The following is a 26559-nucleotide window of genomic DNA, read 5'->3' on the forward strand; positions in this document are numbered from 1 at the left end:
TACCTGGGATGATTTATAATAAAATTGGCCAACAAGGGGCTCCTTTGAAATTCCTAAATTAGTTTGTCTGTGCAGTCAATTAGAAAATGAACGTAAGGCAAGAATGGAAGCATATCTCAATTGGTATTTTTGAGGACTGAAGAAACGTAGCAATGGATCCACTATTGCCTCCCTCAGAGAAACTGATCCACAGTCCTCTCAAAGGATTTCACACCTGGAAACTCTTCTGAGGCCTCGGAGAGCTCTCTCCCTCTCGTCTGTCTCTCTTCCTCCTCTCCTTCCTATTCCTCTGACTGTCCCCTGCAATGCTCTCCTCCTTGCTCTCCGTCTCTTTCTGAACTTTCTTTTTAAGACACCAAGATTGATCCTCCCCAGAAGGAAACAATGCTAAGGGCCTGATGAAAATGTCTATGCTTATGATGGCCATTTTGAGAAAAGCTTTTTTTGAAAAAAATTTTTTTTTTTATAATTCTGACCCTAAGGGAACAAAAGTCCTTCTAGAAAGAGCTTGCATTTCTCCCCCTGTACCTTTGAAATATAAATGTTTTACCTCATCTTTTCTCAGGGAACGCTTATCTAGACCATCTCCAATTCCTAAGACTGAGAAAAAAGAAAAAAAAGGAAGAGGCCTTTTAATTCGAGTTGCTAGAAGGACTCTCTTGCCCAAATAGTCTCCCTCAAATTGCTTGTCAAGGCAAATGCAAATCTTGTAAGTCTTCTGCAAACATAATAGAAGACCTTAGCCATCTGAGCAAGCAGGCGTAATTTATTCCAACTGTTATTTATAAACTAGTCAGTTTTGTATTGTACCTGATTGATGACTAAAACTTTAAAATATGAGACTGTCTGTGCCTATCTGGATGCATGTATGTCCATGCATGTACCTTACAGGGGTGGTGTGCTTCTACTTTTGAATGGTATTGCCAAAATTAATTTGTAAAAGAGCTCTATTTAAATGGCTTAAAGAAAATTAAGCACTTAAACAAAATAAATTCTCAGAAATATAGTAGAAACTAACCCAAATGAATTTCAGGTTCATGAGATCTGGGAAATATTCAGTATTAAATTAATATTCAGTATTAAAGTTTATTGATTTACTTAATACAGACATGCCTGTAGAATCATCAACATTAAGTATAAAACTTTTATTGTACCTAGGTTTACTAAAAGTCAAATAAGTTCATTATCTCTGTTACAAAATTTGTCAGCAATAAAAATAACGATATGATATTTTCATAAGTAAATTAAATAAATGTAAATGAGATAAGTTTCTGGGTGAACTCTTGAAGAATAATTATGTTTTATGATGTGCCTATATCAAAATAGTTCCCCCAAATCTTTTTGGAAACTTTAGAGTTTTGCTAGATTAAGTTAAATGATGGAAATTTATTAAATATCTAGATCATCCCCAAATAAAATAAGGTACTGAAACATTAATCACTGAATATAGGCTTCCTTTTACAGAAATACAGAAGATATTTGGGACCATTAGTAAATATTTTTGGTGCAACACTGAAATATTATCTATAAGAAAGCACAAGTTTTTAAAAATTATAAAAAGTAATTATGTTTGCCAACCTATAGAATGCTAATGGAAAAAGCAGCTCATAATGGCTTATTTCTTAGTTTTTACTAAAAATTAAGATTTCTAAGGCTTAAAAATTCTAAACAATATACATAATTTAAACTACTAACATTAATGGGGAAAACATTTTCATATTGAAGGAAAAAATTGTCAAAAAAGAAGTGACATGAAGTAACATGAAGTAACATGAAGCCTTCATGTTGTGTCTGTATAGATATATATTTATAAGTGTTATAGAAACTATGAAATTTCTGAAATCCTGATATGTCCTGGCATAATGTTATCAATCATAATCCTAGTTATTACCTTAAAATGTTGTATGCCACAGAAATAACTTAATTTCCTTGTCAATTGCATTGTAATCAGCTCTTTAACCATACCGTTTTAACTCTTTTGTCATTCAGAGACAGTTATTGTTTTACTTTGATGCTTTTACAAATACGTTTTATCCTTAGAGAGATTCACAGAAAGGCATCCGACACGTTCTCTAGAGTACAGGTTTCTAATAAACTCTCAGATCACACTACTGGATTGGGTAAGAATTTACAGAACTCCAGCAAAGACACATAATGGTTTCATAAAACTGCTAACAAAAGATGAAGAATTACCTCCACAGGACTGCATGAATTGAGGAGGAGGATTATAATTTTTGTTTAAAATATTGCTGGTTCTTTTATGTTTCGCTTTTTCAGATTTAAGGAAATCTTTTCTCTCAAGCTAGCTACAGCTTGCAGCAATTTGAAATCTCATACATTTGCAAACAAAGATAAAACATTTACCTTTTTCTCCCTATACCTGATCCCTCCAGAATTTGGAAATTCTTAGTAAGAAACTCTTCTTATTTTCATGGCAATATAGTTATTTGCATAAGTTCAATAAGAATCTGTTCTCCTTGTAACAGGACACAATTGGAAACATTGGTTATATTACCAAGACTTGACTGAAATGTCATATTTGACAGAGGCATGCATTGACTCAGATATGACCAGACAGCTTTAAAGCACTAAAATTGACTTTATGGAGCCAATAAAGACTCTTGGAACTATTTGCCTAGTATCATGCCTACAGGGTTCCCAGAAGTCTTACCAGATGAGTAAGGAAGGTCAATTCCTGGCAGGTGCATGAACCTCAAGATAGCTTGGGGACCTCGAGAGGAGAGAAATTTACTGTAATCTGTAGGTATTGCAGAGGCTGATGGCAAGTCCTTACTTGACTTGCCGGGCTGAAGAGGCCTTTTAAAAGTTCAACCTGAGATTCCTTTTGAAAAGTTCCAGCAAAGCAGATTTAAAAGAGCCTATGTGATCCGTTGCTAGTTTATTTTTTTTTTTAACTTTTTGTTGGAGTATAGTTGATTTACAATGTTGTGTAAGTTTTAGATGTACGGCAAAGTGGATCAGTTATACATATACATATATCCACCCTTTTTTAGATTCTTTTCCCATATAAGCCATTATAGAGTATTGAGGAGATTTCCCTGTGATATGCAGTCGGTCCTTATTAGTTATCTGTTTTATATATAGTAGTGTGTATATGTCTATCCCAATCTCCCAACTTACCCCTCCCCACCCTTACCCTCTGGTAACCATAAGTTTGTTTTCTGCATCTGTATCGGTTGCTATTCTTGTTTCACTCATGTGAATAATCAGATCATGTTTACTGAAAACAGACTTATTTTGCAAACAAATTAGTCTTAGTTTGGCTATATTTGGCTTAATTTGGCAATATAAATGAGGGTGATTTTAGAGAGAAAAACAAGTTTCAGTAATACACCGTTGTGTATATCAAGTTCTAGTGCTGTTAACTGTCTTTGAGCTTTTGGTATTTACCTGTAAACTAAACTAGATCCTGAATTCTTCTTGTTTCCTCCTATTAATATCTGGCTATGACTCTCCAAATCAACGTCTCCAGATATTCTTCCATTCTTTTAACTTGGAATCATTGAGAACTAAATGCCATCTACCAAAACCCCCGATGACATCATCAGGGACACCTTAAACTGCAAAACAGGCTTTAATCCTGACATCTGGAAATCTTCAGCTGGCTCCTCTCTAGACTTGGTGGTTTATTGTGATCTGAACTGCAACTAGTTATACTAATTATTTTTCTAGTTTGTTTTCTCTTTGTTGTTTTTAAGCTGTTTATACTTTGTGTCTCTGCTGCTATATTATGACACCCTTCCCAGGAAAATCGTTAGCTCAACGTCCGGAGATGATTAACCATCGTATGAGAGTCCTCCTGATGTAGATCCACAAATTTCTCCTATTTTGAACGCTGCCTAAGACACACTTCCTTGATGGCTCATTATTGCCCAGGTGTGGCCATAAACTCTCTAAAAGCATACACCTCCTACACAACCACCTCTCTTCCTCCTCTGTGCGACAGAGCTCTCGGGAATAAGCCTTCCAAGTGCCGAGGGAGCTGACACCAATGCCAAACAATCAAGTGGTTGATTATCAATGCTTCCTAAAGAAATATCTCTATCAAAAGGGAGAAATGTGAAAGGAAAATCAAAACGGAGTCAGTATTGCTATGAGAGCTCCCTGAAATGAAGCCAGGAGGGCACTAAGGAAGTGTGACTTAGTGGTCACACTATTCCAGCACATCACAGCTGGAATAGAATCTGATCTTTGATTTGATGAAGTTACCTGCATCACCTGCTGAAACTCGAGATACTTATCAGACCCTTAACCTAAGATAACGCACGTCACTCTGGCTACTTATTTGACCCTTACCCTAAAACAACTGTGATTTCTTAAGGACAAGTATTTTCTGACCTGTGTCAGAGTCAGTCGCAATTCTCTCCAGGCAACTTTTAACAACCTCCTGGCTTTTTGTGTTTATAAGCCTCCGATTCTTTCTCTTCCCCAGAACACTCTTTCAGGGTTACACAGATCTGTGTCTCCTGAATTGCAATTCTCAAGACCCTAAATAAATTCTTTTCTTATTTGCAGCCCCTTGCTTTATTTTTGGTTAACATAGGATACATCAACCCAAAAAAAAAAAAAAAAAGAAGAAGAAAAAGAAGTGGGGAGTGTCCAAAGCAAGAAAGTTATATGAATGACAAAGCAAAGGCTATATCTTTTTGTATGCAAAAAAGAAAAAGAAATCCTGAACAATTCAACATAAACTTTGTTTTCACTGCTTACAGCTCTAGGGCCATGAGCATTTCTTTTATGCTTCTTTATGCCTCCAATGTAAAACGGGGAAAAAATAATCTCTACCAGTAAGGACCAAATGGGACAACACGTAGGCAAGTACTTTGCAAACTGTGAATCACAATATAAATAGCTCCGTTTTATAATAATGGCCTCAAAACTATTTGTCTTAAAAAAAATCACCTGTGAGAGGCCAGCCCACAGAATCTCAGGGATTTCAGACTGAATGCCTAACTAAAAAATGGTTTAAGATGGGGGATGGAGGAATGGGATTCAGAAAAAGAATGAGTACCTAAAACAATCATGATACTATCTTCTCTTACTTTCTCCATCGTGACGTTTCATCTTAGTGTCTTTGTGATAAAGTGTTGGTAGAAACCATTTATTACAGATTCAATTCATCTATTTAATTGAATTAAATAATTATTGAGCACCCACTGTGGCCATGGCTAGGTGCTGTAGGGAATGAAAAGCCATGGCCACCGTCTCCAAAAAGCTTCTAGCCTAACAGGAGAAAAAGCTATAGAAAGGAATGTAGCATAGTAGGGGAAAGCTCTGGGCTTAGAGAGTGAGAAGACAGGTTCCAGTTCTTTCTCCACACTGTCCCCTTTACCTAGACCATTCCCCATATGCTCCTCCCCACCAGCCACCATCACCTGTTTTTTTTTTAATATTGGGGTATAGCTGCTCTGCAATGTGGTGTTAGTTTCTGCTATGAAACGAAGTGAATCAGCTATATGTATACATATATCCCCTCCCTCTTGGGTCTCTCCACCCCCATCCCACCCACTCTAGGTCACCGCACAGCACCAAGCTAAGCTCCCTGTGTTATACAGCAGGTTCCCATTAGCTATCTGTTTTACACATGGCAGTGAACATACGTCAATCCCAATCTCCCAATTCATCCCACACCCCCTCCCCCCCTGCCCCGTGTCCACACATCCATTCTCTAGTCAGCCTCTTATGGCTCAGAAAAGCCTTTCCTGGTTTTCTTCACTTGACCAAGTCCCTTGTCTATAATCCTAGGATAATTGTGAACTTTTCCTAAGTACCACTTATAACAGTTGAATTTTTGCATTGATTTGTGTAGCTAATCCGATGAGCTCTGTGGAATCAAGAACCCTGACTTTACTGTTATATATACTCCCTGCCCCTGCGCTGTCTGTGAGCTAGCACTGTGGCTGGCATACAACCTGTGCTCATCAAGTTTATGAAGGAAGGAGGAAGGGGAAGAGATAGAAAGGAAGGGAGAGGGAAATTCTGGCTGACGTTTACTAGGTTGCAAAGTTATTGTCCTCTCTGTATCCTCATCTGTAAAATAAAAATAATAACGCCATTTTCTAGGGTTCTTATGAGAATTAAATAATATAATCAGTGAGGTGCTGTTTCATAAAATGTAAAGCAAATAGCATTTTAATAGAAGGCAAAAAAAAAAAAAATAGAAGGCAGACTGAAGAAAGCATTACAGCAGTCAGAGTTGAAAAAATACAAAGCTAGAAGAGAATGAAGGACAGGACCCTCCAGAATTGGGGCAGAGAATAGGTCAACAAAGATTTAATAGAAAAGGTGGTGCATGACTGAGGAATGAGTAGGTTTTAACAAGTAGAGATAGAACACCTACTCTCTATATTTACTGTATAGAGAATGTGTGTGTGAGTGTGTGCAAGTGTATATAAGTTGAGTCCTCTCCAGAATGTCCCCCTGTAAGAAGGATTTCCGTCTGTTTTGTTCACAGCTGTGTTCCCAGTGCCTATAACAACGTCTGGTACCTGATTGGTGCTCGATAGATACTTATTGAAAGAATAAGTGAATGAATGAATGGAGGCGATACGGAGTAAAATCACAGACAATACAAACTGTCTGATTCCCTTGGAAAATGGTGCTGATGTGGGGAGCCTGGGCTTGGAGAGACCGGGTTGCAGAGGAGGAGGGAGGGGGTGAAGTAAGGGATCCAGGAAACATGAACATGAATGCTAGTGTCTGATGAGTCCCCGGCGGGCTGGTGGACCCCAGATGTCATTTGCATGGCTGATTTGCGGGATTTCTAAGTTTTCAAACTGAAGCCCCTAGCACTGACATCTTTAGGTGAAACTGAAGGAAAAACTTTCCCTATTAAAACGTTGAAATGAAATGCCCAGAGTCAGGCCTAATAGCCAATCATCACAAAGTTCTTGTCCGCACATCGTGAGTCTTTGGCAACATGTGACATACAATGACAGTGAAGGAAAAATCTATTTGTAATTATGATAAAGATGAAAACTAAGGAAGTCATCAGGAGCATCTGAATTCCAAACGCCAATGAATGTAAATCATGTTATTTGCATAGAAATGTGGCATCGCTACAGATCCTGGTTAAAATTCAGAAGTAAATGAATAATGGATAAAATACCACTTTTAAAATTATAAAATAGAAATGTAATCACTCTTATGTTTTGGAAAAATCTCACTCTTAGAGGCGCTCAAAGAGGAGGAGAACAGAAAATAAACTAGGTGCTAAAGACTTCCAGTCAGTACATCACGTTACTATTTTTTTTTAATGTGGAAAACTGACTACCTAATCAGGGATAATGATCTGTAATCTTACCAGCGCAAGATTGAGGATAAATACCAAGTACTGATTTTTTAATAACATGAAAAACAGATATACAACACACTTTCAGGCAGAAGTCATCTGGTCTTCCTCACTGGGAAATCTTTACTGTCCAGCTCTTATACTACAATTCAAATAACAATCTTCCTTAAGATGTTGTTTTAATGCAAATAACCTAACATCAGACTTTTAAACTATTGGCTCTCAAAGCTTATTTTTAATCTAAGATTCACATAGAAGTGTTTGAAATGATTGAGTTCTTGTCTAATTACATAAAGACTAATTTAGCATCACATTTATTTGGAGAGTCTCTGGCATAGCAAATCCATTTAAAATGACGCACAAGAGCAGGTAATTAAAAATTAAGGTTGAAATCAAAATGAAAAAGGCAAGATTGAGGCTGCTTTCAATGGCTCTGATTAGTTACAGAGGGCAGCGAAATGGGAGAAAGGCTTAATAGGCTTTCAAAGAGTCAAAGAAAGAGGCAGGGTGGTAGAACGTAGCTCCCTGAAACACCAATGCCTTTTTGAATCTTTCTGCTATATGTCCAGCTCAAAGCTGATCACACACAACTAGGGGAGGTGACCTACTTGAGCACATATGAGTGTTGGGGGTTCCTAGCTATCTATAGGGCATCATCCCCATGTCTCCTGTTCTGGAAGGAAATGCCAGGCCTCCCGGCTAATAAGGGAAGGACACAGCATCCAGATGAGTAGGGCCATTATACGTGGGTGCATCTAGGCTACAGCAAGCCCTTTCATACAGCAAGTTTGTAGAGTCGCTATATCAAAAACACAGACACACAGACACACAATCAAAATGATCTTTGATTATACATTTTACAGTTTATAAACGGTTTTTACACATGTGATCTCACTTCATCCTCACACAACCCAAGAAAGAACAAGTGCTTTTATTAGGCCCACTTTACAAATAGAGAAACTGAGGTCCTGAAACATTAAGTAACAAACCTAAAGTGTCATATATCTAAGGTTCTAGAACTAGAAGTCAAAACTTGTGACTCCATATCCTAAAATGGACCATCTCTTGTTGGTTGATAATTTTTTATTTCTTTCCCTCTTACCAGATCTTTTTCTTTCTTTGTGAATTTTAGGTTTTATTATTGAAGTATAGTTGATTTACAATATTATATTAGCTTCAGGTGTACAGCATCGTGATTAAGTATTTTTACAGATTATACTCTATTAAAAAAGTTATCACGAGATAATGGCTACAATTCCCTGTGCTGCACAATATATCCTTGTTGCTTATCATAGTAGTTTATGTCTTATACAGAGCAGTTTGTATCTTACTAGCTCTTTTCTTCTATTTTCTCCCTCTTCACTTCTCTTTTACCTATTTCCCTCTCCTTTTCTTTCATTTTGCTCCCTTCCTTGCCATTTCCTTGTTCATTTCCTCTTACTCCTGTCTGTGCCTTGACTCTGCTGGCAACCCCAGCATTTAGAGCTCAGCCAACCAGATGCTCTCAGATCTGAAGAGTCTGGCCGTATATCCTGAAAGGCAGCAAGCTTTTCTGTCTCTGAGATTGTTTCTGCTGCAACAAAAGCAATTCCCCCTGAGAACTAGTTGGGTGAAATGAAAGCATCCACAGGGTAGAGTGAAGTACCTTTCCAAATCCTCCGTTCATGCCAAAAAATAAGAATCGCATAGGTCCTTGAATTCACATGGAGGAGGCTGAACTATGAAAGGATCCCAAAGATGTGGTCTTCCATAAGTCCTTAAGTCCCTACTCTGAGCCCCAGAAAACAAGCCTCTCTCTACCCCTGCTCCAGCAAGACACTCAGGCTGTGTACAGGAGGACCACTTATAACACTTTGCTAAATCTGGATCATTTCCCCTTGAGACCGTATGAAGATATATTGGCTGAGCCCTAAAGCAAATGTCCAGGCCTCTATTCCTGCCCCAAGGACCAAGTAAGCTCGTCAATGGGAGTGGTGACCATCTGCAGTATGGTCCCTCATCAGGAGAATGAGCGTCATCTGAGAACTTGTTAAAAATGCAAATGCTTGAGCCCCAATCCAAATCTAAAGAATTGGAAACTCTGGGAGGGGGACCCAGCAATCTGCTCAGAAGCCCTCCAGGTGATTCGGATGCTGACTGAAGTTTGGGAACCCCTGGTCTATGTGCAGTTGCATGGGGACAACCCTGAACCAGGAGCAAGGATAGAAGGGATTTCTTCCTGGTGAAGCCCCTCACTCACCAAGGAGTGTGGCTAAATCATGTACACCCTCCAGGCTCCATTTCCTCCCCAATCAAATGATGAGGTCTTCCGTGGTGAGTGCCAGGCTCTCTTTCTCACGCATGTTCTGTGAGCCTTCGTGAAGTGTGGTTTGAGGCCGCAGTGGAGCAGGGCTCCCAGCCCAACGTCATCCCTATGAATGGCTTGGACTCTGTTATCTTCTTGCCTTCTTAACATTGTGAAGTCTGTTCTCCCAGAATCTTGAGTTAAATTATAGTTGAACTTGGGTGGAACTGCCTTAGCGGTCACCTGTATGTTCACATGTTCACATATCAACTAAGCTGGGACATAGAATGAGTGGTTCTGGAAGTGACCAGGGGCCAGAAATGAGGGATGGGGCTGACCCCAGGGGGGCAGGTCAACAGAGACAAACTTCATCCAATTCCCAATTTCACCGAGGTCTAGCCCCAGCTCAGATTGAAATGTGGAAAAAAATTTTTGGCCAGTTATAAGACGTGTTGCTACCCTCCTCTCCCACTGAAATAAATAGAATGTGTATCTGGAGAGGTTGTTATATAAAAAAAAAAATCTAACAGCCAAGCAGAGTTTGATTTATCAAGAATTTGGTTGTCGTTCTAGGTCATTTGGGCTGATGCATTGTTAGACACACTCAGTAAAATCAGCCACGAAAGGGTCCTCTGTGGGACTGTACTTTCACTCCTATCAAGGGGAATATCCACGTTAGCCTGTCAGCCACCGCATGTTTATGGAGTCCCTACCACGTGCCAGAACTAGGAATGCAATTAACAAGTTAGAGATGGTCCCTTCTTTTGTGGGGCTGACTGTCCGGCAGGAATAATGCACATTGCCTAAGTGTAATGAGTGCCAGAAGGAAGTGTTGTTAGAGCAGATGCAGGGAAACTCGCCCTATAACACCAGGACCTTGTATTAGCAGAAAGAGGCAATCTGCTCAGGGACAAGATGGCTGCACTTTTAACCCTAGCATATCTGCAGGATGCGACAGACTCCTATCAACCGTGGGGAAGACAGCATCCTCCTCAGAGGGGTACTTCACACCTTCCCTTCCCCCAGAGACGCCCCAGGGGAGGGGGGTCAGGGAAGGTATTGATATGTCTGGGTGGGGGTGGGGAGAAGGATGCGTATGAATGTTATAGACTGTAGCCTGACGTAACTACATCACACTATTACTTTTAGCCACTAGCATGGTGATTCCCTACTCCAGCATTCACTAAAATCACAATTTTAAAGGGAATACCCTATGAATTAGGTCTTCTTAATGAAATCCCTTCATACACAGATTATTGAATTCTCGGTAAGTAAATGTGAGGCTGTGATGGAGCCTGAGGCTGGACATCCAGCTGCCGCCTGCCTTGTGCTCATCTCCCCACAATGATCCCATAACAAGAAGCCCAGGAGAAAGGGCCACCAGGTGCAGAACCAGGTACACACTTACTGTGGTCCTCAGCAACACAACATCTGCTTCTTGCAAGGAACACGGGATGCAATTTGCCCACACGTGCCAAGCGGGTCTCCAGTAAAACACCAAGGGGAGGATCCCGAAGGAGATGATGGATCCGGCAAGGCAGAGGGTTCTCCGGCATCTTTGAGTCCGGTAGCCAAATATTTCCTGGGACACAACCAAAATGACCCGAAACATTGGTTAAGCACAATAAACAACAAAGGAACGAACTGGAATTTTGGTGATGAAACTGGTGGGGGGGAGGGGCAGAGCGTGAAGAAGATGAGGAGGGTGAGGGGAGGACAGAGGGAGGGATGGAGAAAGTGAAGAAGGATCCCTGACAAAGATCCTTCACAAGACGTGACCCCAGGCCCCTACGAAGTTGTAATCTAACTGGGAAATTCAGTTTCTACAACTTCAGCCCATGGCTACCCTGTGCCAAACACTGTATACTATGTGATACGTTATCTGGTTTCAGTCTCTGAAGCATTCCCTGAAGAGGATGATATGACACTCACTTCATAAATGATGAGGCAGAGCTCAGAAAGGCTGAACGTAATGACTGGTCCAAGGCCGCCCAGCTGGCAAGTTCTACTGCCAAGATTCACAACCAGATCTGTCAGCCTTCACGTCTTGAACTTGATCCACCGCCTTCACAGACGTGACCATGAGCCATGTGACAGAAGGACAGGGTGACAGCAGCAGTGAATGTCCCCTTGGCTGGAACCAGCAGCGTCGTGGGTAAGAGGGGCTAGAAAAGGCCTTGAGTTTGGAGTCAGGATTTAGTGAAGGTGTTTGACCACCAGAGGATGAACAACTGAATCCCAGCTTGCCTTCGGGGGTTTGCGGTGGAGGGAGTTCTGCCTCCCCACTCTCCTCTCTTGTTTAAAAACAAAAAGAATTTTACGTCAAGGGGAAAAACACCACAGAGACCATTTGGTTTATTTCAGCTATTGAGCAGTGCTAAGTGCCATGAAGTCAAAAATGAGAACAAGATAAGAGTCTGACCTCTAATAAATGTATCATCTGGACAAACTTCTTTCTTCCAAGAAAAGCCTGGGACAGAATGGAAAACCACACCTGAAGTGTACGGCCTCGGTCTCACAGCTATATCCTACAAAGTCATAGGTATACTTTATACTGGTTATAATGCCTACAGTTGAGAGGCAGAAGCACGTCCAGGTTAAAAGCATATTCTCTGGACCAAGTCACTTTGGGTTCAAAGCCTAGAGTGCCCCTTACTGGCTGTGACCTTGAACGAGTTAGTTCACCTCTTCATTCCTCACTTTGTCATCCATAAAGTCGGGGTGGTGACAGTATGCCTTTCCCAGGGTTGCTGTGTGTTACTATGTATAAATACTACATAAACATTTATTGCTGCTGCTACTGTGTTACTATTTCCCCTAATAGAGACCTGAAATTCAACCCATGGGTTTTACTGGCATTTTGATCTAAGCATTCTTAGTATCAACAGTTCTCCTTTTGCTGGAATTGCCCGTTAGGATAATGAGGGGTCTGGAACATGCATCTTTAAATCCACTAACTTCTCTGTCTCACTCGATAAAGATATATTATCAGAAAAGTTTCTGTGACCCTTGACTGAAAACTGCTTTCACGTGTAGTTTTTGGGTCCCTTTCCCTTGCTAGCAGTGCACGCAGTGTCCACGACTGGCACGCCTTTGAGAACATGCTCGCCTCACCTCAGAAATACAAGCTTTGACTCATTTTGCAAAGTAGAACGTCTATCCTGACATAAACACTCTCCTGTCCCACACTCAAGCTGTTGCTCCCCGGATGCCCAGCCTGGGTTGCTCCCGTCCCCTCACCCGCCTAGAGCAATGCTTTGCTGGTTTCATGCCGAGCAGGGTCCCGATTCTAAATTCCAGACACCTGTCCTGGGTCCAGCCCACCATCTCTTCCCACGTGTTTTAAGTATATTCCTGCACTTTGGAACAGGTCAGCTTCTACCCGCCCTCCCCACTGGGTCATTTTTTCATTTTTTTAAAATATTGTGTTTAAAAGCTTCCTCACCCTGCCATTCAGTCGAGCCCCTCGTATCATATGCCCGAGTTGTGCCATTTCTACAAGCACAAATCTCCCTGTCACCGTGCCTTCTTTTACGGGCTATGCAGTGAGAGCTCTCTGTAGTTTCTACACTGTCTCCGCGTTCATTTTCAAAGTAGAGCAGGAATGATGACCTTCCATTTCCAGCTAGGAAAACTGAAATGTAAGCTGATGATAATAATAGGTGTTATTAGCAGCTAATAATTTGGAAACACTGACAGCAGCTAACACTGATGGAGCACGGAAACGCCTTTCACCAAGCACTTTACACGCACTTTCATTTCGTGGAAAAGGATTAAACCGGTTTCCCAACGCACAATGCTCATAAGGAACTCAGAACTGGGCCTCCCGTCCAGCCCTCGGCAGCACACTGAAGGCAGTGTGAGCTGACCGTTTCTACTCTAAGGCCCTTCTTCATCCTCTCTTTAATTTCAGTTTGACTTCAGAAATATCTTTTTAAGTGTCCAGAAAACAGCAGGCATACGCTAAACACAGAGATGAGTGAGACAATGTTTCCCGCCCCAAGAAGCTCATTAGTTTAATGGGGAAGCTCCAGAGACACATGAACAGATTAAACAAGTTTAGAGCAATACAAGTGTTGTATAGAAGGGTGATGATATGAATTGTCATCTGAATGCGGTGCTGTTAGTAAAAACACGGGTAGACCAGGAATACCCCAGGAAAGCCAAATGAATACCCCCGAGTGAGACCTGAGTGTTACCCTAAAAGCTTGCTTGCTTTCAGCCTGCGGACATAATACCAGTTAGTAGCTCATGACCCGTTGCCAAATTTTCAGTAGAAAAGCTGGAATAATGCAGACAAGGAGTGTTCAATTATTGCTTGTTGAAATGAGTTGAACTGAACTGACGTGAAGTGAATTTCATTGCAGGGACTGGTCATAGATACTAGGTTTAAAATTGCAAAAATTAGCACAGCGCTGGCTGTTTCTCATCACCCCATAGCAATCTTCTTCCTGCATCATGGAATACCTTCCATGTCTCTGAAAATGCTTGAGAGAACTGTCCCTGCTACCCTCCACCCACGCTTCCTCCCACAAAAAGGAGTCAATTAGTCAAAAAAAAAAAAAAAAAGGTGGGAAAATGTCCAAAGAATATTACCCTCATGGCAGTCTATGTGCATGACGGAAGAGTACGCTGCTCCTTTCTTCATTCCCCTCCAACCCACAGATGCTCCTCCTCCGTCTGTCCCAGGGCATCTGTATCCTTTGCACCTCTAAGAACTTAAGGTCTGACTTCCAGGTGTACAGGCATTCTCCCTTCTCCCCTATACTCAAGAAGTCAAACTATGCTCCCCGAAGCAATGGGTCTAAACTACCTCAGCCAACAGAATCCCCTAGAAATCTACAGACCCTCTCCCCAGAAACACACACACACGTAAGTTCTCCATAGAGATTCAGGGAGTTCCCAGAGTGTAGAAAAGACCCTGCCCTAGAGGGTGCGTGAGGCTTAATCAAGGCTGATCTTTCAGAGTTTACACTCTGTGCATGAACTTGGGGCCTGGCACTAGGTTAAACACTTGGTGAATGGAGAGGTGTGAAGACAGGAACTCATGGAGATGTAGGGGAGAGTGAGAGCGTGACAATAAAAGCAGAGCAGTGACTGACTCTAAAAAGCTCCTTGAGTGATATTATCACCTAGGGGGCCACCAAGTCCTGAGAATGGCTCCTGGCCGTCTCGTCCCAGAGACGGCCAGGAGAACACCTCTCCCAGAGAAGACACACGTTAACCAGGTCTCAGAAACTGGGGTGTCACGAGAGCAGGAGATGTCTGTACCTGTCACGCGGGCCAGATAAACACATGCGCGGTATTAACAGTCTGTTCTCCTTCAGCGGCACCGTCTCTACCGCTGTGATTGTCCTGCCGATGGCGCCGTCAGCAAACAGAGTGCTTAAACTGGGCTCTGGACTCTTCTCTGACGAATTCTCCCACCCTGACTGATGTGCCTTCTTTAAATATATTCAATCAATTACAGCCAGATCCTGTTGGCCTGGGAGCCGTTTATTCTCTTCAAGACAATTTTGCATTTGTCTACTGGCTTCATTAAATATTTGCAAGTGTAAGTGATTCATTTTTTTAAAGTTTACTTCCCTAAAGATAATCTCTTTTCCTTATTTCCAGATGTTGGGTGTAAAGAGAATGTTTTGCGACAGTGTCCATGTGGTACAACAAGTGGTGCTAAAGGAACACAGTTTACCTCACTGCTCTTCCGAACCATGCATTCTCGTCAAGTTTCTGCCTGGGTCATTTCCTGTTTGCCACTCTTTTGTGCTAAAGAATGATTTCCTAAGCGTCCTGTAAGTTAACTTAACTTCTCCATCCAGGTGAGACATTCTCAACCTGAATGACCTCATCTTAAACTGGAGGCTCAAAAAGAATGGCCCGCAGACAGGTTTCTTGCTGGTCTGGTAAGTATTTCTTAAAACTTTAAATTTGTCCCCCAGTTATTTTCACATGAAAGTTCTGCCTTTTCTTCAAAATTAATCAGATGGGATGAATTGGGAGATTGGCATTGCCATATATACATTACTATTAAGGGGAAAAAATATCAAATTGTACACTTTAAATATATGCAGTTTACTGTATGTCCATTATATCTCAATAACACTCCTTTAAAAAATAAAATACAGTAAAATAAAATAAATCAGAAATTGTGACCATACTGTACTCACGTTCTTGCACTGTAAGAATCAACTGGGGACTAAAAAAAGGATATAAATGAACTTATTTACAGAAGAGAAACAGACTCACCGACATAGAAAACAAACGTATGGTCACCAAAGGGGAAAGAGGAGGAAAGGATAAGTTAGGAGTTTGAGATTAACATATATACACTACTATGCATGAGGCAGATAATCAACAAGGACCTGTGTATCGCAAAGAACTGTGCTCAATATTTTGTAATAACCTATATGAGAAAAGACTCTGATAAAGAATATGTAGCATATGTATAACTGAATCACTTTGCTGTTCACCTGAAACTAATACAACATTGTAAATCAATAAATAATTTTTTAAGAATCATTTGGGGAGCACCAAGAGACATATACAAAATAGCCCAGGAACTAACCCAACACCACCCAGTGAGACAAAGGATGATACACTGTGATGTGTTCATGCCACAGGATGTGATACTGCACCTCAAACAAATCAGCTCCCAGCAACACCCAAGATTAGGGATGACTCTTAGTGATATAATAGTCAGTGAAAACAGTCAGGGCAAAGGCTTACATCAGCATGATAATCTTTCTATACAGTTAAAAACAACTAAAATTGTAAGAATATTTTGAGGATACACTTAGATAAAAGAAAACTACATAGAAAGTAAGGCAAGGGAACGATGACCCCATGGTCCAGGAGGATGGTGGCTTCTGTGGGGGCAAGGCAGGGAAAGTGGGGCCACATTGTCATGTGTAGATTATTGCCAAAATTCTCGATTTTGCTTAAGTGGTGGGGTCATCACATTATTATAAGGAATTAATTAAATGACTAACAATATTAATGCAATACAGTATTGGCAAAGAACAAGTGTGTCATGAACCAAAGATTATGGACAACTAATTGTGAGCACCTGAAGTCTTCAGGAAACAAGGAAGAAGGAATCAGCCAGAGTGAGTAAGAGATGCCCACCTTTAAACAAGTGGCTGTCCCCTGTTCCCCATGGTCTCTGCCATGCTTTCTCTTGTCCCCAGCCCTGAGGCTCTATGTCAGCTTCTGTTTCTCATCTCATCCTGGGCCTGTTCATTGGAGATACAATCTCTCTCTGTAGGCCAGTATTTCTCAACCAGGGGTTATCTTGTCCCCCAGGGGACATTTGGCAATGGCTGGAGGTGACTCTCACCTGGGTGAGAGGTGCTACAGACATCAGATGGGTAGAGCCCAGGAATACTGCGAACCATCCTACAATGCGGAGGAAGCTGTCCCCAAACCTTCACAACAAACAATTGTGTGCCCCAAAATAGTGCCAAGGTTGAGAAGCCTGCTGTGGGCATTTGAGTTTGCCCCACCTAAGCAGGTCTCTAGGTCCTACTGCCTAGAATGTCATCCTCAGCACCCAGAGGAGAACTAGAAAGTGTTGACATTGAAATCTATGGCAAATAAGGGTGTGCACTTGGACTCCCCAGGGGGCACAGTGGTTCAGAATTCGCCTGCCAATTCAGGGGACATGGGTTCCATCCCTGGTCCAGGAAAATCCTACGTGCTGTGAAGCAACTAAGCCCGTGTGCCACAGCTACTGAACTTGTGCTCTAGAACCCGCGAGCCACAGCTACTGAGCCCATGTGCCACAACTACTGAAGCCCAAGCGCCTAGAGCCTGTGCTCTGCAACAAGAGACGCCACCTCAATGAGAAGCCCACGCTCTGCAATGAACAGTAGCCCCTGCTCTCCACAACTAGAAAAAGCCCGTGTACAGAAACAAAGACCTCAAGCAGCCAAAAATAAAAATTAATTAATTAAAAAAAAAAAAGGATATGCACTTAAAGCCAAATGACCACTAAGGTCAGTAGTGGTCACAGGAACTCGTTTCTCAGACAAGGAAACAGGAACTAAGAGAGAAAGCCAACTGCCCTTACGGAATGCACTGGCCTCCCTCCCCGACCTGAACCACCGCCTCTATCTCACGCTGCCCCAGCCACAAGGACATTTCCTTAAACTCACGGAGCCCCATCCTGCCTCAGGATCTTCCCTTGGCTGGCTGCTTCTCATCCTTTTAAGTCTCCTTCAAGTGTTTGCTTCTCACAGAAGTCTTAGCCAATCTTCTACATAATTATGAGCCCTCTATTTCATACACCATTTATAATACTTTAATGGCATTCTCTCAACTGGCAATTAGTATTGTTTTGCTTCCTTTTTGAACTGTTCTTCCTTTCTGCCCCCACGAGGTTTAGGTTCTGTCAGTTTAGGACCTGTTCAAGTTTGTTTCCTCCAGTTCTGTATACCAGCACCTAGTACATGCTCTGTACATAGTGGCACTGAACGAATGAATGAATGAGTGACTGTACTGAGGGAAAGAGGGAAGGAAGGAAGAAGGAAGGAAGGGTTAAGAGAGAGGAAACCCTGCTTTCTTGTCCTATCCCAAGACATGTAACTGTATCCTACTTTTAGACATTTTCAAAATTAAATCAGTGTACTGGGGGTCAAAGGAAACAGGAGGTGGAAGCATCTCCCAGACACGGCTCCGTGCCTGGGCCATTCGCAAATGTTAACTAGTCTCATGGTTTACTTTACACTCACTCTCTAAGGCTAGGGTTCTTGAATCAGTACTTCTCTTTTTCTTTTCCTTTTTCTTCCTCCTAACATCTGTCTCCGGGAGTTGAAAAGAGGCGAAAGTTAAGGCTGAGCTTCTCAAACTCCTCACCTTCAACAGAGACAAACCAAGGGCCTGGGATGAACGGATGTGGACACCTGGTGCCCAGGATCCTGTTCTGAACCAACAGGAGTGCTCGCAATTACCTTTGGGTATGCTGTGCTAATTTCCCGGTCTTGAAAATTACTTTTAAAATACATAAAGAAATACTCTGCACCAATAACTACTTAACCACTGAGTCCCATTTTCCTTTAACAGTGTTGACATCCATCAATTGGTACAAGCGTGAGCCTGGAGGGAGGGGACCCTTGGGAGTCTACCGACCTGGCTGCCATTCACTGTCCTGTGGCAGAAAGTTAGACGGTCACTAAGCTCGATTTCACGCCCAGGTCTGGGATTTCACGTCTTCTTCCTAGCTTTGGAGTGCCCCTTCTCTGGCCATTGCCTCCGTTTGCTCGCTCAGTGTTATCTCACACGACTGCTATGGGAGATGGTGGAATGACTCTGTCAGGCCCCAGGACCAAGGAACTCCTCATCAAAATGTTTAGGTGCTGCATCTCCAGCAGAAAGGCTTCAAGGTATCTCTGCTTCAGTTCAATTTATATTGCTTACTGTGTCTAAGGCCATGGGTAAGGTGGGTCTGTTAGAGACAAATGTCCCACCCTCAAGAGGCTGACAGGAGAGGCGATGGATTAAAAAATACAATTCAGGGCAGAAAATATCACATGTCCTGCGAAAAGCACAGAAAGAAAAATGCTATTAGCTTAAAATGACAATGCTACCCAACTGAGATGATAATTAGAAAAAGCTTGCCAGGAGGGTGGTCACTTGAGGTGAACTTGGGGAGAATTGTTAGAACTTCAGTAGTTGGGAAAAGAGGGTAGGAGGAAGGATAGTCCAAGTGCAGGAAACTAGCCTTTAGCCAAAGGCTACAGAGACTGGAAACATACTGTGTACTGAAGGACAAAATGTCAGTCTAAGGTAGTACAGGTCTCTGTATTGTGGTGCTACAGTTAACCCCATCCCGTATGGCCAGAGATTGCAACTTTGGGTGGGACTTTGGGATTCTAGGGCATGTCCTCTACTCCAGCTAGCCATTGACCAGAAGAGAGTTTGCCAAACCCTTAAAAATGACACCTACATCTCTCCCCCTCCACAACCAGCAAATGGACCTCTTGTGACTTTCCTGGAGCTGGGGTCCTCGGGCAAGTCAGGGACAGAGGCCTCTGCCTATGGCCATTCCAGCTGGGCAGCTGTCTGGTTATGGAAGCAGGAAGATGTTATGGGGGCTTCAGTGTCCTTCAACCTAATCAGGGTTTCCTTTTCTCAGCCCAGGAGGCTGCCAGCCTGGGCTGTGGGAAATCCTCCTTGTCACCACAGTTGTCTGGCAGGGCAGCAACCTGTCCCACCCGTCAGTGGCAGGCAGGGTGGTGCTGCCCGGCTCTGTGGGTAATTGTCCACCCAAACTGTGCTGAAGCTCATGAAACACACAGTTCGTGTGAATAATACCTTGTCATTATGTCCCCGCCACCCTAATATCTGTCTTTCCATATTCTCTTTTAATCCTCACAACCCTACAAGGAAGGTGGTATCAGCTGGGGGTGAGATTAAGAAAGGTAAGTTTCAAGGAAGGTAAGGAAAGCCCCAGAGTCACCCAGCTAGTAGGTCACAGAGAAAACCCTTTCCACCAATAGGGCTGCGTCTCGTGAAGACACTCCCGCCCCTCTCTCCAATAGTCTCACCTGGCAGGTGCCACCAGGGACAGTGCCTGGACACTTGCTGATTGTTCACATTTGAGGTAATGGGTGTACTGCCCAGACAGGTTCTTAGGTTCTCCTTCAACAAGTTTTCCCAAGCTTCAAACCACAGAGAGAAAGGAAACAGGAGGGAGGGACTCCACCCAGCAACCAGACAGTGGTTTCTGCAGGCAGCATCTTAATCTTCTGGTCTGGTAATCTGGGGCAAGATGCATTTTCTAGATTCCTGTGTGATGCTGAAATGAAAACTTCTCTCTCTGGTGATGCCTGAGGAGTGTAAAATAGGTAGAACTCAGATAGATCAGTATCTGGGACACCATCTGGTCTGCGCAGCGTCCTCAGTGCACAGGAGAAAGACCCAAGACAAGGCAGAGCAGGGGGGAACACCACACGAGAGACCAAACACTGAGTTCAAGACCTGTTTCTACCACTTACTAATTTTAGCATCTGGAAGTCACTACCCTACCTAAAAAATAATAACTAGGGCTTCCCTAGTGGCACAGTGGTTAAGAATCCGCCTGCCAATGCAGGGGACACAGGTTCGAGCCCTGGCCTGGGAAGATACCACATGCGGCAGGGCAACTAAGCCCATACACCACAACTACTGAGCCTGCGCTCTAGAGCCCGCAAGCCACAACTATTAAGCCCACGAGCCACAACTACTGAAGCCCACATGTCTAGAGCCCGTGCTCTGCAACAAGAGAAGCCACTGCAATGAGAAGCCCACGCACCCCAACGAAGAGTAGCCCCTGCTCACCACAACTAGAGAAAGCCTGTGTGCAGCAATGAAGACCAAACACAGCCAAAAACTTTAAAAATTAAAAATAAAAATAAAAAAAGTTTAAAAGAAAAAAAATTTTAAAAATTAAAAAAAAATTTTACTAATGCCTACCTCACAAAAATGTTATTGACTATGAAATGGGACAACAGTGGCGAAAGTGCGATTCAAATAGAAGTTGTTCTTATTATGAAGGCGGTTAGACTTAAGGTTAACTGATAAATCCTCATGGATGCCCTGACGTGGCTTTCCCCCAGTGCCTATCACTCAGATCTCAGCTTCCATGACCACACAGTCTAAAGAAGCTATCCAATCACTCTCTTCCCATCATCCTTTTAAAATCTCTACAAGCCCTTATCTTTCCCTGACATTTTTCTTATTTGTATTTTTTTTATGATCAGTTCCTAGAACGTAAGTTCCTAAAAATGTAACAAGAGCTGAGCCTCCATCTGTCTGGTTCATTGCTGGATGCCTGCACATAGAAGCACACTTCCTAAACATAATAGGCCCACTAATAGTTTGTGAGTGAACAAATGGCTCCAATTACATTTTTGAATATTGCTAGACTGCTAAACAGAGAGGCCAAGAACGACAATTCCAGACTGTTAGCATGTGATGAATCTTAGCAAACATCAGTCTAACATCATTTTTCAAGAGGAGAAATCTGAGATCTTAGGAGAATTCTCAAACAAGGGCACAGAGAGAGAGAGAGCGAGAGAAAGCATAGGGAAAAGCAGTGATCTTCCAAAGTCAGACCTCCACTCTTTGCTCAAGGGAGAATTTATCTTGACAATTGATTGTATCCTCAAGGGTTCTTACTGGTCTTTGTCCCCAAGTATGATGATTTGTCACTTTTCATAGGATTTTAGAAAATGAAAGGGGGGGGGGGAAGTATGCTGTTTGAATTCCGAAGGAGGGAAGGGTCAGAGATCTGATTCTGCATTTCTTCCACCATATGAAACACCCACACCTCCAATGAAGCAAACTCTACTTCCTGGGGAAGCCTGTTTCATTTTCAGACAACCTTACTAATAGCCACACCACGTACCAGACCCTGGGCTGAAGCCCAGAAGGCGGTACTCTGAGCTCACACACTTCCCTCTCAACCAGAACAACTCCACTTCTATCTGTCCAAACAATATAAAATCAATATAAGTATATTGATCTTCCATTACAAGTTTATGCTTAAACAAGGGCTCGTGTAGATAAAAACCGTTTTGAAAATCACTGTATTTATTACCAAGCTCTCTTGTTGAGATGGCCTGAAATCTTTTCCATATAGTGGAAGTGGGTGGAAAGCACGCCTAGAATAACAGTTAGAATGAGGACCCCTTTCTTAACATTGCTGGTGAGAGATAAATTGTTAAAAGCACTTTGGAAAGCAGTTTGGCATTCTGCAGCGAGGCTAAAGACATGCATACGGCGTGACCCAGCGATTCCACTGGTAAGTGTCTTCCTACAGAAATGTATGCACACGTGTACCAGGAGACACGAACAAGAAAAACTCAAAGCCTGAAACAATCCAAAAGTCCATCGACAATGAAACTGACATTTTTTTTAGTATAGTCTTACAATGATCTATTCTGACACAATGAAGATGAATAAGCAATAATATGAATACATGTCACAGAAGAGGCAAAACACAAAATAATATAATCAATGTATTTCAGTCATATAAGCTTCAAAAATATTGTTATGGAATGGTTAGAAAAAATATATTTTAAAGGCAAGAAAATAAAAATTATAGAGGTCAAGTAAGAGGTTATTTCTGCATTGGGGGAGGAGGCAGAGGTGGGTTATGGTTAAGGAGGGCCCCAGGAAAACATCTGGAACACTCGCAGTGTTCTATCTTAATATCCACGCGATGACCATATGGGTTTCAAGTTATTATCAATTGGTTGTATATATTTCTTGCACGTTTATTCGACAGGTTTTAAAATGCTGCACATTCTCAAATGACTGAGTTCTACTTTTGCTTATGAAGGCTGTCAGTGTTTGTGGGGCATACAAGTCCTTGCACCCATAGCAATAACTTATTGAGTCATAGCCGACAGACAAGTCTGCAAACATGGACCTGGAGGGTGGAGGGAAGCATTGACCTGGAGATGGGGAAGCCTGGGTTCTAGTCTGAACTCTGATTCTGTTAAATCGTCCTCTTCCTCTCTCTGGGCCTCAGTTTCACCCTCTGTAACAGAGGAGGTGGAATTACACGATCTCTTGAGTAGTTCTAAATTTTGATCCCTATAGTTCTTATAACAACAGGAACCTCACAAATATCACCTACGTAACCAGCTTGCAGTCCCCTCATAAATGCACATCTAAGGTCATAAATCCCTTCCGTGGAGACGCCTGCCTCCATTTCAAAGCTGCCCATGTGGTCTTCACTCAAGCTTCAACATTCCTATAAGGAAAAATAGAGGGTGGTTTCTATCGTGCAAATTGCTGCCAACGTATTGTGCGACCACCTGCTCAAGACCATCAGCCAGCCCTCTGGAAGGGGGAGAATGCCACATGCAGGAAGCCCCATGCCTGGCCCCGAGGATGGGAGCTGGCATGCCACCCCCATTGTGACATTGTGTGACTTCCTGGCCACATGTATGATTCATTTCCATAACTGGTATTCAGACCTGAGCACCGCCTTGGGGAAGCTTTCTCGCAATTCTGCAAGATGGCGCCACCAAGCCAAGATGCATGATTCTGGTTTTGATTGACAGACAAGAGGCTCCTAAACGGCTGGAGAATTTCAAGCAAGTGGACCAAAGTGGTAGATGATGAAGTGAGGATAGGTGATAGGGAAATGAGTGACACAATAAAAATGGGAAATTGTTTGGGATAGTAGAGGGACAAAAGGAAGACCAGAATTTCTACCTTTTGGATATATTCTGGGATGTCACACCCAACTAAGGGATAATTCAGGACACTTAATGCTGGGCCAGATAGTTATAATATAACCTAAGGTATTTCTTTTATGCTTTTATTATTACAGAAGCAGTACATGCACATTTTAAAGATCAGAAAAGGAACATACAACCAAAATCTTCACATTCCCACAACCCAGAGATTTCTGCAGTTAACAACTTACTGCATTTATGTTGTTTCTTTGACCAAAATGAAACCATACCATAAATGCTCTCCTATAATCTGCTTTTTCATTCACTGGCCTCCATTTCTCCACGTCAGTGACTTTTTATCTCAACTAAAACCCAAATCACATTCAAATTTTTCAGTGAACCCACTAATGTCCACTACACATGGTTATTCCAAACTGGCATGGCATTATTCTATTTCTTAACCTCGATGATAATTAATAGATTTTTGCCTTATAAGTAACCATTAAGTGGTACAAAAATATTTCTTGTGCTTTTATATAGATATATATATAATATTAAAAGAAAGTGGGAGGGAATTCCCTGGTGGCGCAGTGGTTAAGAATCTGCCTGCCAAGGCAGGGGACACGGGTTCAAGCCCTGGTCCAGGAAGATCCCACATGCTGCAGAGCAACTAAGCCCGTGCACCACAACTACTGAGTCTGCGCTGTAGAGCCCGCGAGCCACAACTACTGAAGCCTGCACTCCTAGAGCCTGTGCTCCGCAACACAGAAGCCACCGCAATAAGAAGCCTGCGCACCACAAGGAAGAGTAGCCCCTGCTCACCACAACTAGAGAAAGCCCGCGTTTAGCAACAAACACCCAATGCAGCCAAAAATAAATAAATTTATAAAATTAAAAAAAAAAAAAGAAACATAGGATTATCATCGTACTTTTGCTGGTTCTTTTAATCTAGCTCTTTCCCTATTTCCTGATGACTTATGGAGCAGTCAGTACTTCTGCAAGAGTTCAAATGCTAACGGCTACATTCCCACTGATTTCAGACGTTACACAAAGACAATAGATAAATGACCTAATCTTCAGCTGCTTTTACTTTAATGGGCTTTTGTCTTTTTTTAGAAATAATAACATTTATCCCAAAAAGAAATGGTAAAACAAAAAAAAATCCAAAGTTTTTGTTTATAAAGAACTTATTTTACAATATATATGTATACCAAATCATCACATTGTACATCTTAAACTTACACAATTATATACTTATATATAGATAAAGCTGGGGGTGAGGGGAAATAAAGTCTGCGAAAAAGAAAAAAAAAAGAACTTAATTTTTCTTTTGTATTTTGCATTCTAATAAAAAAAAGTGGTATGATTTTACATCAATTTGAGTTTGGCTATAAACCAAACCATAAAGGGATTTCCTTAGCACAGTGCTTCCAAATCTTTTTATACACAGTGCAGATCAGATAAGTAGATGAGGCTGCTTGAAGCTGGAGGGGCTCAGCATCTCACCCTTCCTATAAGAACCCCTGAAATCCATCTGTAGCACCCCCAGCGCCAGCCGTGGTATACCAGTTGGGTAGCCATGCCTTATCCTATATTTATAGTAAAATAACACCTTCTTTTCTCTTATTTCTCTCAGTCTAATCAGAGTCATAACAGGCAAGATTGTACTTAAAATGAGTATATCCTATATCTACACATCATTCCTAGAAATACCCTCTTACCTACCAATATGACTTTATTTAAGCAGGTTTTGTTTGTTTGTTTCTATTTCTCAAAGCCTGCCCCTACCTTGTTGTTCCTTTGCCTAGGAAAAAAAAATCCCAGCAATCTTTAAATTTTATCCAAATAAAACTTTCTCTATGAAGCCTCCTCACTTAGAATTCATCACAAGTTTAAAACCAAACTCATTACCCACACCTTCTTCTCTGTCTGAATCACTACTGCTACCACACCGGTTATAGGACCCAGAAATCTAGGGATTCCCTGTAATATTCTCCCCCTCCTCCCTCAGCATCTAATGACCTCAAGGACTATGGATTGCGTCTCCTAGATTTTTCTCAAACTGGTCTCCTCTGCTCCATCCCTGATACTTCTCTCCTATTAGTTCAACCTCTACGCTCACTAGAATCACTGCAAGAACCCCCTTCTCAGTTCCATGTGCACCTACACAGTTGTCCACACTGCTACGGAGTTACCTTCCCAAACACCTGCTTTCAATTCCTTACTAGAGTAATCAACCATTGCGATTTGACTAGGACTGAGGGATTTTTCAGGATGTGGGCTCTCCATGCTAAAGGCCAGAAGGTCCAGGCAAACCAGGATGGTTGCCTAAGAGTCACCCTTCAATCCCTTTCGAATGGCAAGCAAAGCTCTTCCTAACATTCCCACACTATCTTCTGAGCCTCATCTCTCTGTTCTTCCCGTCCCACACCACTACACACACGTACACCCTGCACACCAACGTTGCCAGGCTACGTTCAGTTCTCTGAATGAACTGTGCCCTATCTTTACATCTCAGTACCTTTGTACACTGTGTCTCCCTGATTTTGAATGTGCTTCACCTTGTCTGGGCTTGCTGGTAAACTCCTATTCATCCCTCTAGATTATTTTCAGTTGGCACTTTTGCACTGTGGTCATTCAGGAATTGGCTGTAGCTTCCTCTGTGTCCCCACAGCACCTTGCTGTCATGACACCAGCCCACTGAACTCTATCTTCTACCAGATATTTGACCCTAGGACTTTTCTTTGTATCCCTAATACCAAGCACAGGGACTCATACACAGTAAGTGCTCAATA

At 42.2% G+C, this 26559-nt stretch overlaps 1 protein-coding gene across 1 annotated transcript in view; it reads right to left on the reverse strand.

The window, feature by feature from the left end:
* ATP13A4 (ATPase 13A4) overlaps positions 1 to 26559 on the reverse strand; it is a 123147-nt gene that overhangs the window by 75322 nt on the left and 21266 nt on the right. The window contains exon 2 of the mRNA XM_057738878.1: positions 11005 to 11178. Within this exon, the coding sequence (XP_057594861.1) occupies positions 11005 to 11178 (174 nt within the window). The remainder of the gene's footprint in view (positions 1 to 11004; positions 11179 to 26559) is intronic.

This window comes from Hippopotamus amphibius, chromosome 6 (genome assembly GCF_030028045.1).
Source record: "Hippopotamus amphibius kiboko isolate mHipAmp2 chromosome 6, mHipAmp2.hap2, whole genome shotgun sequence".
NCBI classification, from domain to species: Eukaryota; Metazoa; Chordata; class Mammalia; order Artiodactyla; family Hippopotamidae; genus Hippopotamus; species Hippopotamus amphibius.